This window comes from Mus pahari, chromosome 11, assembly GCF_900095145.1.
Source record: "Mus pahari chromosome 11, PAHARI_EIJ_v1.1, whole genome shotgun sequence".
In the NCBI taxonomy this organism is placed as follows: domain Eukaryota; kingdom Metazoa; phylum Chordata; class Mammalia; order Rodentia; family Muridae; genus Mus; species Mus pahari.
The window spans coordinates 41,953,821-41,969,654 of record NC_034600.1 but is presented as its reverse complement, the minus strand read 5'-3'; the positions used below and the strand labels follow the sequence as shown (position 1 = coordinate 41,969,654).

The 15,834-nt window shown below is 41.0% G+C and overlaps 1 protein-coding gene across 2 annotated transcripts in view; it reads right to left on the bottom strand.

Moving 5' to 3' along the window:
- Positions 1 to 21: 21 nt before the first annotated feature.
- Mier3 (MIER family member 3) overlaps positions 22 to 15,834 on the bottom strand; it is a 26,842-nt gene continuing 11,029 nt past the window's right edge. The window contains exons 4-13 of one of the 2 annotated variants that reach the window (XM_021208521.1): positions 14,664 to 14,798; positions 13,429 to 13,549; positions 12,666 to 12,751; positions 12,066 to 12,141; positions 10,187 to 10,338; positions 9,091 to 9,172; positions 7,215 to 7,309; positions 4,288 to 4,415; positions 4,067 to 4,209; positions 22 to 3,975 (exon numbers count right to left, since the gene is read on the bottom strand). In XM_021208521.1, coding sequence (XP_021064180.1) covers positions 3,518 to 3,975; positions 4,067 to 4,209; positions 4,288 to 4,415; positions 7,215 to 7,309; positions 9,091 to 9,172; positions 10,187 to 10,338; positions 12,066 to 12,141; positions 12,666 to 12,751; positions 13,429 to 13,549; positions 14,664 to 14,798 — 1,476 coding nt within the window. In that variant the 3' untranslated portion in view covers positions 22 to 3,517. The remainder of the gene's footprint in view (positions 3,976 to 4,066; positions 4,210 to 4,287; positions 4,416 to 7,214; positions 7,310 to 9,090; positions 9,173 to 10,186; positions 10,339 to 12,065; positions 12,142 to 12,665; positions 12,752 to 13,428; positions 13,550 to 14,663; positions 14,799 to 15,834) is intronic. The other variant, XM_029544025.1, reaches the window with a different exon arrangement.

The window sequence follows — 15,834 nt, the reverse complement described above, 5'->3', positions numbered from 1 at the left end:
TAGTCACACGAACCAGGAAAAAACAGATTTCCAGATTTTTATTTCTGGAACTGTACACCAGGTATTAAAGTACAACAAATACAAAATAATGCTCAAAAAATCAGTGTTTATGTACAAATATTAAAATCAATGCAACAATAGCAACTTCCTCTTGAACATTGGATACTAAAACTTGTTCTGATTGTCACTAGTTCCTCATACTCACAGGGTACTTAGTTCAAACTGGGACAATTGCAATCACTGGTCATCTAAGAGGAATATTATTATCTACCATATTTAACAATAAAACTAATAGTTTCCCTCCTTTTAGTGAAAAAATTAGGAACTTTTTAAAAAACATAGTAATGTCAATATTTTATAAATTATTTCAATTTCCATTCGTAGACAATGTGCTTTGAAACTCTGGGCAAACAATCTCCTTGGTGGTCGGGTTGTTAGTTTACATTCAAGGTTGAAGTATTTACTAGACTTTGGTTAAATTAAATAGTACGACTACTCTATTAGGTCTGATCTCAAATATTTGTGACCTTCAATTTTAAAAATTAAAAAGGAAACGATTGCACAATTCTTTGACCTAATTGTACATACTTTAGGGTTTTTTTTGTTTTTTTTTTTTGTTTTTTGTTTTTTTTAAATAGTATTCTACATCCTTCAAGTAAATTCAGCAGTTGACCATGACAAGAGGAAAACTAAACATTTAAAAGGCCGGCATAGCACGGCGAAGCACAAGTGACAAAAGTATTGCTCCAGTCACAGCACCAGGTTACACTCGTCAATGTCCACATCCTCTGGAGTTCCCTGGACACACAGGATGGGCCAGCCAACACCGCCACTGCTCACCATGGATTTTTGGTTTGTTCATATGAAAATATTGCGGCAAATGAAAGAAACAAAGAATTCATCACCGTTTGCTATAAGAATTGTGCTTATTAACACGTGATAATAAAGGCATGTTTTTCTTCATACGATTGCGAAGCAGATTTTTTTTATGCTTTCAAACTCAATTCTTTTAATAAACAGTAACAAATTCTCTGCTAAGATGTTTAAATGGAGACAAAAAAATAAGTCCAGCTGTTGGAAGAAAATTCAATAAATAGCTATTTTACATGGATAAAGTCATAGTGGTACAATTTATGAATGTCACATCAGGCATGCACAAAAATGTATCATACATGACAGGAGCAGTCAGAAAATATTGAATTAGGTCTAAAAAGATATGAAGAATTTACTGTACACATATATACAAAAATCTTGCAAATTATTGCCTCATTTTAACAAGGAATTAAAAGTAAACGTTACCAGCTAGGTAGCACTCTCTAAGAGGCTAAAATCCGGTTAGCATTTAAAAATCTGTTAAACTAGCTGGAATTTATTTCTCTCATATCATTTTTCTGGATTTTGGTCAAAACTCTATTTAAATAACTAAAGTGTCCATTCAACTTGCTGATAATCAAAACTCTAGATAAGAAACACTGTTTCCATCTTATATCAAGACCCCAGCAATGCATAGATAAACTGTGTCAGCTAATGAGAATGGGCATTTTCATTTAAGTGCAACTGGTATTAGCATTCAGTCATCTTTGTGTAAATTATTTATACAGACCAGCCACTGTAAACCCAGAGTGAAAAATATAGTTATAACAATGCAAGAATATGCCCAGTATCCTCCTACATTAAAGAAAGTATACTGAAGGGAACAAAAAAAAAAAAAAATAAGGTTCAAAGTTTAGCACAGCACAGCAATAAAAAGCTAACTAACCACTTGGAGAGTATTAGAAAGCAACATGGAGTCCGGGCTACCCATTGTTTACTGTGTGCATACAGGAATATTAAATTTTAGCTGTATAAGTTAAAGACTGATTTTAAGTTATTAATTTAACTACCCTTTGTCCTCTGTGCTAAACTAAATTTTATAGTTAATGTGCTACTGTGTAAACACTTCAAAGCAATCTTCATTAAAATGCTGCAAAGGAAAACAATACACACCATCCAAAACCAAGGATGTCATTGCAGTTCACAGTTTGTGTAATAAATACCCTCCCTTCCAATCACTAGGACCACTACCTCCTACCTACTCAGCACAACCTTGAAGCGACTTACACTTACAAACAGCAACACGACTAGTAAAATAAAAAAAATTAAAAAATAAATCAAAATATTTAATTAAGACGGTGCAAAAGTAATTGTTTTAACTGTACTATAAAAGCAAAGCTTATATCCTAATACTGTATTGTATAGTTTGACTCACCTTAAAACTTAAAAGGAGCATATCTAATAAAGCAAAAATGGTCAAAGCTATGACAATGGCTTCTTATTCACGTTTGGAATAAAAGTAAAATCACATCTGAGATGCATGTGAACATCTGTCACTTTTTAAAACTTTACAGTGGTAACGTACCATTCTACTTCAGACAGAAACTCAGTTTTCTTTCCAACTATTCGAGCTAAACAAAATAGCTTAGGTATACTTCAAGGTTCTGCATGATGTAGACCATCTAGAAGTCTAAGTATATTAACACTTTGAACTGCAGTGCTCCAAGAGGTGTCCCAAAATGTAAACCACTGTGGCAACTTCCTGGGCTTTGTAGACTGTGCCTCTGCAAGTCAACTGCCTCGGAACAAACTAAATTACCAGTGACCAGTATGATTTTTAATATTACAATCTTGACAATGGTGGACAAAACCCCATATGAATACCACATCTTCAAATGCCAATTTTTTTTGTTAAAAAAAAAAAAAAAAGAAAAGAAAAGAAAAGTTTACACAGAAGTCTCCCTCCCGGCAGAACAATGACCAATTCTGTGTAAGGTAGCCCTGGTCTAGAATTTTGAAACAGGATCCAAGCAAGCGTCTTCATCATTTGCACACAGTTCCTCGTGCTGGCTTCCAGACAGATGGTCTTGCTGTTTTGTAAACTGAAGTGCTCTAGTTGAATAACATGAGAGAAGTTTCTGTTTTTTAAAAAAAATCCTTGCATGTTTGTGCAGTTTAAAGAAACCTACCCCTGCTTTTATTAACAAAGAAAATAAAACCAAAAAAAAAAAAAAATGCTACATTGAGCAGGGATCGGGGTTGGTACCTGTAAACATTGATTCCACTGCATCCGTTACGGCAAAAGGAGCTGACATGAAAAGAAGCCACATCAGTTCTGAACATCTGTGCTGGTTTGAGCTGGTGGCCTCTGTCTACAGGTTTTAAATCTGGGGTGAGGGCAACGGGAACAGAAAAAGGAGGACGTGGAAGAGGTATTAAGGGATGAGGAGGAGAAGCAGAGCTTAAAGCTGCACCACAGAGCTCCATCTTAGTTCCCAACTCTGCGGATCATAGTTCATTTCCACATTTATGGATTGAAAAATGAAAATACTCTTGATAAATCAAGATATAGTTCTATACATACTGACATCACTGATGTCATAGTGAAAACGGTTCAAACTTCCAGTGAAAGACTAAGCAAACCCGAGAGCTCCCTCAAGTTTACTGGTACTGCACACCCGTTGTCTCTGGGCTCCCCTTCCCGTCACTCTGAATGAAGGGCGGCGTGCTGGTGCTGATGCAGAGTATGGGCATTGATGAATCCGTTTGTCTCACTGGCAGACAAACTGCCAAAGTCAGCCACAGAGACAGCCATTTTGGCACTGGTGATGTGATGTGTATGATTTTCAAAGTCTACACCCAGGTTATTTACAGAAACCTCATTCATAAAGGATTCAGGGACAGCAATGCCCATCTTCAATCTCTTTGCTGGTCTTTCTGATTCTTCGCTGCACATGGGGTTTAACTCTGAGTGATAAAATCCAGTCTCAAATAAATTAAAACAATCACTTTCACCATTGCTGGGCAGGGTGAGTAACTCTTCCGTTACGACAGGCACATGATTGACGTGTCCACGAGGCGTGTTTGCCAGCGGAGGAAAGCTATCATCCAGACAATTCACATCTGTGGGGTTGCAGACAGTTGCTACACTGTTGGTCAAAGCTAGAAAAGAATGGAAAGCAGTTTAAGTGAGAGGTCACAGTCTGTAACAGAATGCAGCCTACAGCAGGCTGTGCATGGAGTCTCATCTTACCCGTCAGGTCACTGGCAGTGAAAGAGCTGAGAATGTTCAGCGGCTGATCAGGAATGGGCTCAGGACGGTTAGAAGCTAAGGCTGAAGAACTGACCGTGCCACCCTGAGACTCTGCTTCATCTACGAGACGATCCATATAGTCCCTGAAGAATACAACAATAATCTTAACTGTGCATCACAGGGAAACATGGCAGTCACTCACATCAAACCACCATACTTACGTAACGCCAGGGTGATGGTTATAGCGTTTCTTTCCAAATTTTGTCTGTTGAGCAAAGTAATCATAGCGTTCTGATTTCTTCCACATGTAGTAGAAGGCTACACACTCAGCAACAGTTCTAGATCTCACCTAGTGAAGAAAGGCAGACAAACTGATGCTCCCAACACCGTCTTTAGCAAGTATTAGTGACATGTCTCTACAAGTAATAATGAGCAGATTTCAAAATGCATATCCACGATGTTGTATGTTTACTTAGAAAATCTTCAAACAATTGTGACAGAATCCTCATTGTGACTGACAGCTGTTGGGATCAGCCAATGTCCAAAGATAGGTCTATGAATGGTTTTCCTTGGGACCTACTTACTAATTCTCTAAATGATGAGCAGGTAAACTAAGAACCAAACAGCCTCACCACATTATCTAAGGGCTCGGTGAGTTCAGAGACCAGCACCCTCCAGCTCTGGAGGGGAGGACCATTCACTAACAGAGGCACGGCTTTTCTGCTCTTTGTGTTTGGCTCTTATCTCCAATGGGCTTAGCAACTAACTTTTGTAAGTAAAACAGTTGGCTCCATATGCAAACTAGTCCTCTAAAATACTTGACAGCAATAAGTAAGTGTCTGACTATACAGACTTATCTTTATTCAATTAACACATTCTTCCGGTTTATCAGTGCCCCAATACAGACATTTCAAGAGTCTCACTCTCTCTCTATCTTGATTCCACAATAAGCTGTGACCAAAAGTCACTAGTGGAGACGCTTTTGAAACCATGAAATGCATTATAACTTTCAATAAACACCATTAACTCTAAGTCTTCATAGAGAATATAGGCTTCCTGGAGTCCCAGACCTCTTCTGTCTTATCCATAAATAGTGTATGGCAAGTGGGGGGGTCTGTTTATGGAGCAGTGGACTAAGAGTAAGTTTCATAAGTCAGACATCTTTGAACATATCTATTCACACTGAAAGCTTTAGCTTACCGTTTAGAAAACAGTAACTACTGGTTTAAGATACAAAAAGCATGAAATTTCCAATATAGTAATGAAGGAGTAATGCAGAGACAAGAAAAGGCACAAAGAATGGAGAGGAAGAGAAGAACCATCATGCCTCAGAAGTCACAGAAGCTGTGCAAAGACCCCAGAGAATCAACAGGATAGAAACGAAACGGGCAAGGTGGAATCCAGTTATGCAACAGCTCCACAAACTGGAGCATACACTCAAGACCTGCCTGGCTTCAGAGTAAGTTCAGTAACTTAGTGAGACCCTGTCTCAAAATGCAGAGCTGGGATGGGCGACATGTGAGGCCTTGCCAGCTTCAATCACCAATACTGGAAAAGGTAAAATACCGACAAGTGGTTTTAGCAAGGTTTTAGGATTGAGGGTGTAAATCCTGAAGGTTAACCAACCACCCCTAAGCATAGTAGGTTATAATAGCACCTATAATCTGTGCACTGGGAAGGCTGGAGTGGGAAGATCACGTGTGAGGCCTGCCTGGGTTACAGTGGGCCTGGCCAGCCTAGACTACATAAGTGAGACACTAGCTTTAAATAAGTAAATACATATGCACAGATTACTATAGGGGAAAAAAAGGGCTGGTGAGATGGCTCAGCAGGTAAGAGCACCCGACTGCTCTTCCAAAGGTCCTAAGTTCAAATCCCAGCAACTACATGGTGGCTTACAACCATCTGTAACACATCTGGTTCCCTCTTCTGGAGTGTCTGAAGACAGCTACAGTGTACTTACATATAATAAATAAATAAATCTTTTAAAAAATATATATAAAAAAAAAACCAATAACTCAGAAACACCTATTACTTCCCTATGTACAAATGACCTGAAATTTAATACTGAAAATATTTCTTACATCAATACCTTCAACTAGATCTGAGTAAAACTATATGAAACATTTAATGAAGAAATTAAATGAATGGATAATCTGTGTTCCTGGATAAGTCTAATGATTCAGTATATTTCCAATAAAACTTCAGCAGGTTACTCTGGACACTGATAGTTAATTCTATATGGAACACAAAGGCAAAAGAACAAGACTATTTAACACTGCACTGACAACAGTGTGAACAGAGACTATGGGGCTTTCTTTAATTTCAGAACTCAGGAGAGTTTCAAGTCAGCCTGGCCCACAGAGTAAATTCCAGGCTAGCCAGGGCTACACAGTGAGACCATGTCTCAAAGAAAAAGGAGAGGGGCAGGGACAGGGACAGGGACAGGGACAGGGACAGGGGCAGGGAGAGCAAAGAGAATCGGATACAGGGGTGTTTGGGTAGAGAAGGCAGGCACATTAAAGAAAGAACGGAGCCCAGAAATGTAAGCACTGATCTTTGACCAAGGAGTCAGGCAGTTCAATGGAGGAAGAGAGAACAAACAAAACTCAAAACCAGATACACACAGCTAGCCCTTGTATCTTAAGTCTGTCAGAGCACTACCGAGTTCCTGCCGACACAGCTAGGGCATGGACTTCCCACACACTTGCTCACACATGTGTAAGAGCAGTACTGAGTTCCTGCTGACACAGCTAGGGCATGGACTTCCTGCACGCTTGCTGCTCACACAAGTGAACAGCTTCCCCATCGGTGTCCCAGGCTGGAATGGGATCCTTGCTGAATGTGGGCAGTCTACTTGCTCTGTCTGCCTTTGTTAACCTCAGTCTAGAGTTTCTATCCCACTCATGGCTGACTCCTTTATAGTATCACCCTTCTGTAAGCCCTCGCCCTCCTTCCTACGCAGCCTCTACAGTCACTCAGTTTTAATAGCGGTTTTGACTTTCCCACTGTCAGGGTGGACATTCTCGGATTACCTTTCTCTTAGCATTACATTAAACATTCAAGCTATTCCTCATTCATGTATGCTATATAAGGCATTGATTGTAACCGTTGTAATCACTGGTGAGCAATCTCTCCACCAACTCACCTTATCTTTCTGAATGAGATGAAAATCTTTTCCATGAAGCATCAGTGCGTGTTCAAAGCTTCGGCACTCCTCTTCTGTCCATGCTGTCATTCCTTCTACAGAGAGAAGAAAAGAGCTCGGGATTCTTCTGTGCACATCAGGGACCCTTCAGACTCACTCCTCACACACTCTCTCTCTGTCCTGGATGGAGAGTGCATTATTCTAGAGGACCTGAATTCCATTCCTCCTACCAAGCACTTCACTGCAGCCTGTAACTCTGGCACCCCTCCTCTTCTAGCCTCTGTTTGCGCCACTGCTTGTGTGTACATAAACAGATATATATATATACACCTAAATAATTGAAATAGCAAATCTAAAAACACAAGAAAACATACTTTTTGTTCTCTGCACTGTGTAACAAGGATTTAATGTGTTAAAATACATGGTTTTCTCTTGTGTGTGACTGTGAACAGTTACATGTACACACGTGCATGAAGACTCAGATCACGACTGTGTCCTCAGGACATATTTACCCTGTTTTATTGGGCCAGGTTTTCTCCCTGCTCTAACTTGGGGTTAGCTGACTAGGCAAGGCTCGCTGGCAAGTAAGAGCCGAGCCAAGGAGCGGCGTGTGCCTGCCGCCCGCTTGCTCATGCGCTAGCCAGTGCACACCAGCACAGCTTTGCCCATGCGTTCTGGAGATCAGCACTGGCTCTTTACCAACTAAGCTGTTGCCCTAGTCCCAACAAGATTAGAAAAAAAAATGACTGGAATAAAAAGAAAGGTTCTATTTTGGTTTAACATAAAAAGTAAGTTCTTTAATTTCAGACTGTAAGAATAATCCATCCATATTTATTTAAAGTCAGTATGTGAGTGCTGAGAATTACCCATGCTCTCAAAATACTAAATCTCAATTTTCTAGCAGACACTAATGTTGAGAAATGAACTCTAGTTAGGGCAAGAAAAACTTCACAAGGTTACAGCCAAGGCTTAGGGATTAGTTATTTCTGAATTACCTCACTCACTGATACTGGGGACCAAATCCTCAAAGCCATCAATAGCAGTAGACAAAAGAAAATGACAAATTTTGAATTCAGGAAAATCTGGTCTAAAGACTGGAAGTTGACAATTTAAAATAATTCTTTCAAGGAAGTGTCTTCTACAAGGCATGTGGCTCAACCTACAAACGTAAATACATTGTTCCCAGCTTTTACATCTTCCAACTAAGTCACTAAGCACTATTTTCATTCTACACATACTTAATTGTGGAGAGAGTACATGATATCCATTTATATAAAACCATATTCCTTAGCGCTGATGATCAACAGACGATAAGCTCCATAAAAAACTATTATTATATGACCACCAAACCTACACTTCCTCAATAAACTTCATGGAATACACTGCACCCCTTTTCCTTTTCTCACTCTCTCTCTGTGCTTGTGTGTCCATGTGTGTAGAGGTCTGACAACAGTGCTTGTGTGCCCATGTGTATAGAGGTCTGACAACAATTTTGCTAGAGTTGCTCTTCTCCTTCCATCAATGTGAACTCAGGTCCTCAGGTCTGGCGCCAAGTGCCTTTACCTGCTGAGTCATCTTGCCAGCCCCCTTTTCTTCCCCATTAAGCCTAAATCTCCCTTTTATTTCCTGATTTAAATAAAAAATACTCCCAACATTTTTCAGTCAAATCATAAAGTCATTCTTTTTAATTCCTTTGGCTCTGTTGTCACTTGTGGGATCCGCTTTGTTCTGTCACTACTACCAGTAACAGGACAAAAGGAAGTAAGTGCTAAGACAACGAATGAAACGGTTCCAGCCTGCTCTGTCCTGTACACCACTGTCCAGATCCTCAGACGAACATCCTTCACCATTTCTCCTGTTTTCAGTTGTTTCTCACCTTGAGATGCCTTTCCATTAGAGCAGTACCTTTCAATTGCCTCCTTTATATTGTGGTTACACTTGAGAAGTTCATATAATGCCTAAGAGAACAAGAGGGAGAGGAAAAAACAACCAATAAAAACTGCTAACAGACGTGGTCTAAGAGCATTTCACGAAACAGTTTCAACAAACAATACTAAACCGCTTTCAAATCTCATGACAAGTCAGGTATGGTGGCATACAAGTTAATCCCAGGTATGGTGGCATACACCTTTAATCTCACCAGGTGGATCTCAATGAGTTCCAGGCCAAAGACAACCAGGGTTCAGTAAAGACTGTCATGACATTTGTTCATCCCTGTATATGCAAGTGTCTGTGTATTCCATGTGTGCGGAAGTGTACACAAGCACCTGTGTGGGCTAGACACTGATTTCAGGTGTCTTCTTGGATTGCTCCCCAACACCACGGCCCTCTTTGTTTATGTAGGCACTGGGGCGCCTCACCAAGCCACCTGGCAGAGCAATCTGCTCCTTCTGACCCAGAAGTCATCCACTCTCACCACTGACTTTACATCTTCCTAGGTCTTCTCACCTGGGCAGGTTCTTTAATCTCTTTTTAGAGTTACTGAAACAGAGTCTGATAGAACCCAGGATAGCCTTGCATTTTAGATAAGGCTGACCCTAAACAAATTCTCCTGCATGACTTCAAGTGCTGAGTGAGGTTGCGGGCATTCACCACCATGGCTGGCCAACCCCCCACCTTAGGCACTTTTGATGGGGGTTATTAATACGGCGCCTGTCGCTTACTGCTCTTGTAAGAGGACTTGACAAAGCAGAGTACATTTCTAATGAGATCATATTAGTTGTAAACAGATAAACACTGCCCTGCAGCAGAAAGACAGCATATATTAAACCAAGTGCCAACATTATTCTTGACGAAATCCTGTCTCAAAATTAACAGAGTGATCAAGAAACCAAGGTCAACCTCTGGCCTCTACTCACACCCTTCATAACCTCAACACACAAAAGCCACGCTGAGAAAAATATATCCTATTTACATTTAAACTATTTAAAGCAACCAAGTTATCTAGGAATACTCTATAAGAGGAAGCTTACCTGTTCATTATCCCTGGTGTGTGTGCCTGAAGGAATTCTGTCTAGGGCTTTTTCATTTCCAGTTCTTAATGAGGTCTCAATAAGGTACTCCTTGACTTTGCTCTCCAAAAGCACACCAGGATGCCAAAGTAACTGGTCTTCATTTTCATAAGCTAAGAAAGAAAATCCCATTAATATAGCACAAATAATGAAGGCATTAATTAAAGACTGTCCGGCTGTGCCTCTCGTAGTGGGCAGAGCTTCTGACTGGGATAAGTAACTGAGCAGCAGTGTGAATGAATGCTGGACAAGAACAGTGTTTGCTGGACACAGGGACTACCTGGAGTCAACAGCACAAAGCTACTGTTGATGTTGGCTTTACTGACCATCTAAGGCTAGTGAACTATAATTCTAAAACTGCATGTTAGAATCTTACAGTTTTGTAATGTAGCTGTAAAAACCAAACCAAACCAAATAAACAAAAAACTAAACTGTTGAGTTCCCTAACAAACTCTTTGGAATTCTCTTGAATTCCATAAATGGCCATGCAAACTTTCTAATGGTTAAAATTACAAATAAAACAACATAAAAATAAAGCAGAAATCAAAGTCAAAATATTAAATAATAACCTAATCCCTAAGAAAGGTCTATTATTCCTCTATAGATTACTTTAATCCAAAATGAATTTTTATTTAAAGGAAGAAGCAGATTTATCAAGACCCCTACAGGGGCTTATGAAGAAGAACAAACATAAAATGTTTGAAGTATGTTTCTTAATGCACTATGTACTAACACAAGACTTGATTACATACACAGGATCAGTACATAGCTCAGGCTAGCTCCCTCCTGAATTTGCAGGTTGGAAAAAATAGCGGAAGGCCAAAGGACCTAAGGCCTATGTCAAGCCTGGATGGTGTGTGGCATGTGATGAGGAAGTACTGCTGGGGCACTGGAGACCATGGCTCTCCCTGCTCCCCCTGGCACAGCTCTTCCATTAGGTGCTGCTAGTACCTGCCAAAGCTGATGGCCCCAGGTAACCAGCCCATGGGCTTTTAAATGGAAGGAAAGTAATGGAATATTAAGTATATTAAGTAATAATAAGTAATGGAAAAGTATAAGTATATATAAGTATAATAAGTAATGGAAAAGAGAAGGTGGGCCTGGTGGCTGTCCAGAGATGAGCCAACTCCTTTGAGCAAAACCGCAGCCAGCACTCATGGAAATCCTGGAGTCTCAAGATCATGGAAGAAGGCACACATGCCTGCATGCATAAACCCAACACCCCATGCTCTCAGAACTCTCAGGACCAAAGATAGCTGAGGTAACTACATGTCAGGAGGCAACAGACTGGCCTCAGCAACTTCCTGCTCTGCCAGCAACAGGACAAAGCATTCTATCTGGTTCTGTTCACAAGCTTATGTACATAACACTCTCACTACTTCAAGAGATGAGGTTCTTCTCCCAGCTCCTGAAGCCCCAGGGTCTTGCCCCCCCCTTTAGGCAGCCCTGGAACCCGTGACCCCCCCTGCCACTGGCTCCCAAAACTAAGATCAGAAGCAGGCCCACCAGGCCCAGCTTCAAGATTACTTTTGATATCTTTTTTCCCAGACAGAACTAACTGTCTATGGAAACTCCTCTGGATCATTCTGTCTCTCTATCGTCTAGGTTGGTATATAATCAGGCTTTTAAGAAAACACCCTGGCCGGGCTTGGTGGCACACACCTTTAATCCCAGCACTCGGGAGGCAGAGGCAGGCGGATTTCTGAGTTCGAGGCCAGCCTGGTCTACAAAGTGAGCTCCAGGAAAGTCAGGGGCCCCCAAAAAAACCCTGTCTCGAAAAAAAAAAAAAAAAAAAAAAAAAACCCAAAACACCCTGAGTGGTAAGATAATTTGACCTTACCTTTCTCGTCGTCACCATTGTACTCGCCAAGGTAAGGGGGAATTTCTGCCTGATACTCTAGACCAATCATTATTTCCTACAGGAAAATTGAGAAGTAAAAGCAACATTATAAAAACAAACAATCCCAAATCTGTTCTTAACCTTATCATGGAACACTAAAACTATCACAAGTTGCTTAAGAAAGGTTCTTAGTTTTTTGATTTAAATGTGTGTGTTGGGGGCTGGTAATGTGTGCACAAGAGTCCAGGTGAAAGGCCAAAAGACAGTGATTTCTTGGAGCAGGAGTCATGGGTGTGAACCATCCAACAGTGCTGGGACTTGAATGTTTCAACTCGTTAGGCCACTTTAATGATTTCTTTTTAATTACGCATATTTGTGTGTGCACATGCATACATACATGAATGAGTTCAGGAGCCCAAAGGCCACAGTCAAATCCCCTCAAGCTGGGGTTGCAGGCAGTTGGTGCCGGGCATCATACCCCGTTGTCTGCAGGATTAGTACATGCTCCTAACCCGAAGCCATCTCTCTCCAGCCCTCAGCTGGACAGTGTTTAGAAGCATTAGACCAAATGCTCTATTAGATTAGTGACAGATGGCTTACCCTTCTCAAATCTTCAGGTGAGTTACCACTGTCCGTTTCAACGTCTTCAACCTCTGACTCCTTGTCTCCATCACATGTAGTATTTGCTTAAAAGAAGACAATGCACGTTTTTAAGCACCTAAGAAAATGTCTGTCATTTCTATTGTAAAAACTTGTTGAATAAAGAAGATCCATTAAGTCCGCCTGTACAGTCCTCACGGCTAGCATCTATCACAAGGACAAACACTGAGAGCACACTCAGTGTGTGCTCCCCTTGTCACCACGCCATCACCTGAAATGTCAAGAGTAGCACGGGGGCTTGTCCTCACGGGACTGACCCAGGACTGCACAGACAGTTGAGCCCAGAGCTGCCCCTGAACATATCTAGTCATGTGTACGGGGAAGCATTAGGAACAAGATAACCGGGCTGCAATTAAGCATTTGTTTCAGCCTAAAGCCCTTTTAATATACTAATAAACATTAACAACCAAAAACTAAAGGGGAAAAAAATAGAGTAAATCACTAAAAAATGAAAATACTTTGAGCACTGGTAAATTTTAAGCTGAACCTTTCAACAAGCCCAAGAACTATTTTGTGGTTGAACTAAGCAAGATGGGTTAACCACAGCAACAGATGAGAACAGGCAGCCTTGCAAAACTAAGTGAGTGTATGGGTTTACTCCATCCCAATGACCATCCATGGGTGGAATCCAATCCAGACCATCACTCTATTTCTTTAAGGGATGCAAAATGCTTGAGCGTCACTGCAGACACTGCATTCTTACATCGTAAAGGCCGGGGGAAGAACTCCGAAGTTTCATGAGAAGTCACCGATGGTGTCAGGTCATCAGCAGAAGACTGGGTTTCCTCGTCATCGCCCGACAACAGGTCTTTTGCTATTTCTTCCTGCAAGAGTTAGGAAGCAGTGCAGATCAGGAGGAGTTGTATGCAGCCTCAGCTGATGGCGATGCCTTTTGTTTATAACACTCACTTAAGAACCAATTTGCACCTTGGTTCTGAAAAGTTTGAAATTCTGTAATTTACTTTGTGTATAAATACTAATAACATTTAATATTTAATTACATACTTATTTTAAATTTTTAATGACTTGTCAAATAGGAATAAAAATGCAATTGCACACTTAAACAATTTGCCATGCAAAGAATTTACTGGAGTTCCAGACCAATTTTCAGTGAATTTATAATAAAAAAAAAAAAAAAAAACAGTATATTCTATCTAGCACAGCACAACAGCATGTGTCTCTGGAGCAGGTTAGGAGGCTGAGGCAGGGGAATTTCATGAGCTCAGGAGTTCATGCCAAGTCTGAGCAAAACAGTGAGACAGTAATTCAAAAACAATAAAACCACAATAAAAATACAACTTTTCCCAACAATTCTTAAAAATGTAGAATTATCTCCCAACTCAACTCTTCCGATGGTTTAAAATGTCCAATTAAGTGACTGGTGATACTGCTTAAAAAGAAGCAGATATGGATTTGTATGAAAGTCACTGTCACACGGCAGGTACCCCAAGGCTGAATGATACTGAAGAAAACATACAGGAAGAGGTTCCAAGATGTGGATTCTCGGCCTGCCTCAAGCCTAACCAGCAGAAAGAAAGCTCTCAGAACCCACCCGAGAGGCACGGCTACAGGACTCTCCTCGGCAAGGAGCAGTCTGTGTGAGTGAGACGTGTCATTATGGCCTTGGCTGCTGTGACCACTGACACCCAGAAGCAGAACTCTGCCTAAGCCAGTTTGGGGTGAAGGCTCTGGGAGAGGTCCTCAGACCAACTGCAGAAAAACCCCTAGCTACAATGTCAAAACAGGAACACTGAGCAGGAGTTGGACAGCTACTACTACTACTAAAGCAACAGGATCAAATCCAAACGGATGTTTAGAGCAGTCATCAAAATAAGAGGACGTTTATATATTTCAGAATTAGAAAAGCTTTAAGCAGAAGAGCCTTAGAAACCTGGCCCTGACAGTGGCCCTGAAACGTTCTTACAGGCCCGCACTTACTTTGTCTAGAGTCATATCTGGTAGCTCGTCTGCAAGTTCGCTTGGGGAGCTGTTTGCACTGGGATTCGCAACCGTTGGAAGTGTAGATTCATAGCCGTAGAATGCCAATAGGTCTTCTAGGGGCATAGCGCCTTCCTATGTGAGCAGGGTAGACACGGACTCAGTAATGCCAAAATCTGAACTGTGGGTTAACTGCAATGCTCTAAGGTTTATATAGCACAGGATGAACAGGGCAGATTCAACCACAGCCAAGCTTCATTGTTGTGTGTATTGCTGTAGAAAATAGTACTGAGCCCAGTGAGTAACTGGTGTATTAGCAAAAGCACATAGTTCCAATAGACCAATCAAGTGACCAACAGACAACTGCACATCATTTTTAGCTTGTTTACTCAAATAACCTTGGAGTTCCTGTATAAATATTGGTACATTTACTTTATATTTACATATTTATGTAATAATGTCCAAACCCCAACCGCCATTTTACATTCTGTTCTTAATTCCGAGTTTGAATACCAGCCCCAAGTCCTCCTGACAATACTGCTTTGATAACCTGCATGCTTTGGCCTCAGCACTATATCCTGGGAACCTAAGCCATGATTAACAGTGACCCCCAAACTGTTTCCCAAGCTCATCGTCGTGTACTTCTAATGCAGATTTGCTTTTGCTTTAACACCTAGTGTGCACAGAACCACCTACAACTACCACTCACACATAATTGCAGAAACAAAGCTTGATAATTCAAACTCCTAAGATGTTTACCTATGTCAATTAAGAGATTTCTTTCTAAAGCTTGGTTTAGTTCCCTTTGAGACAAACATCTCTGTCATACAGGACTGACATGAAGCATGTGACTAGGGTCCACGAGTGGCCATAGAGTGTGCTAAGCACTATGACTATGACTATGACGGTGCCTACAGGATGCTGGATGTCCACCAGGCCCACAAGGAACTTAGGCTGAAGGTCCCAGAACTTTGGCTTTTGTTCTATAGATACAGAACTTAGGTACAGCACTGGGCCTCACCTCACACAGAGCTAACTTACAAAGCCAGCCAGAACATTACTGATGCAAGGAGGAACCACTAGGGACTACTGTTCGCTGAACCTAGAGAACCCGGGAGGGGGGAGGGAATGAGCACCAGCCTTCCCTTTGACTTTTTTTTTTTTTTTTTTT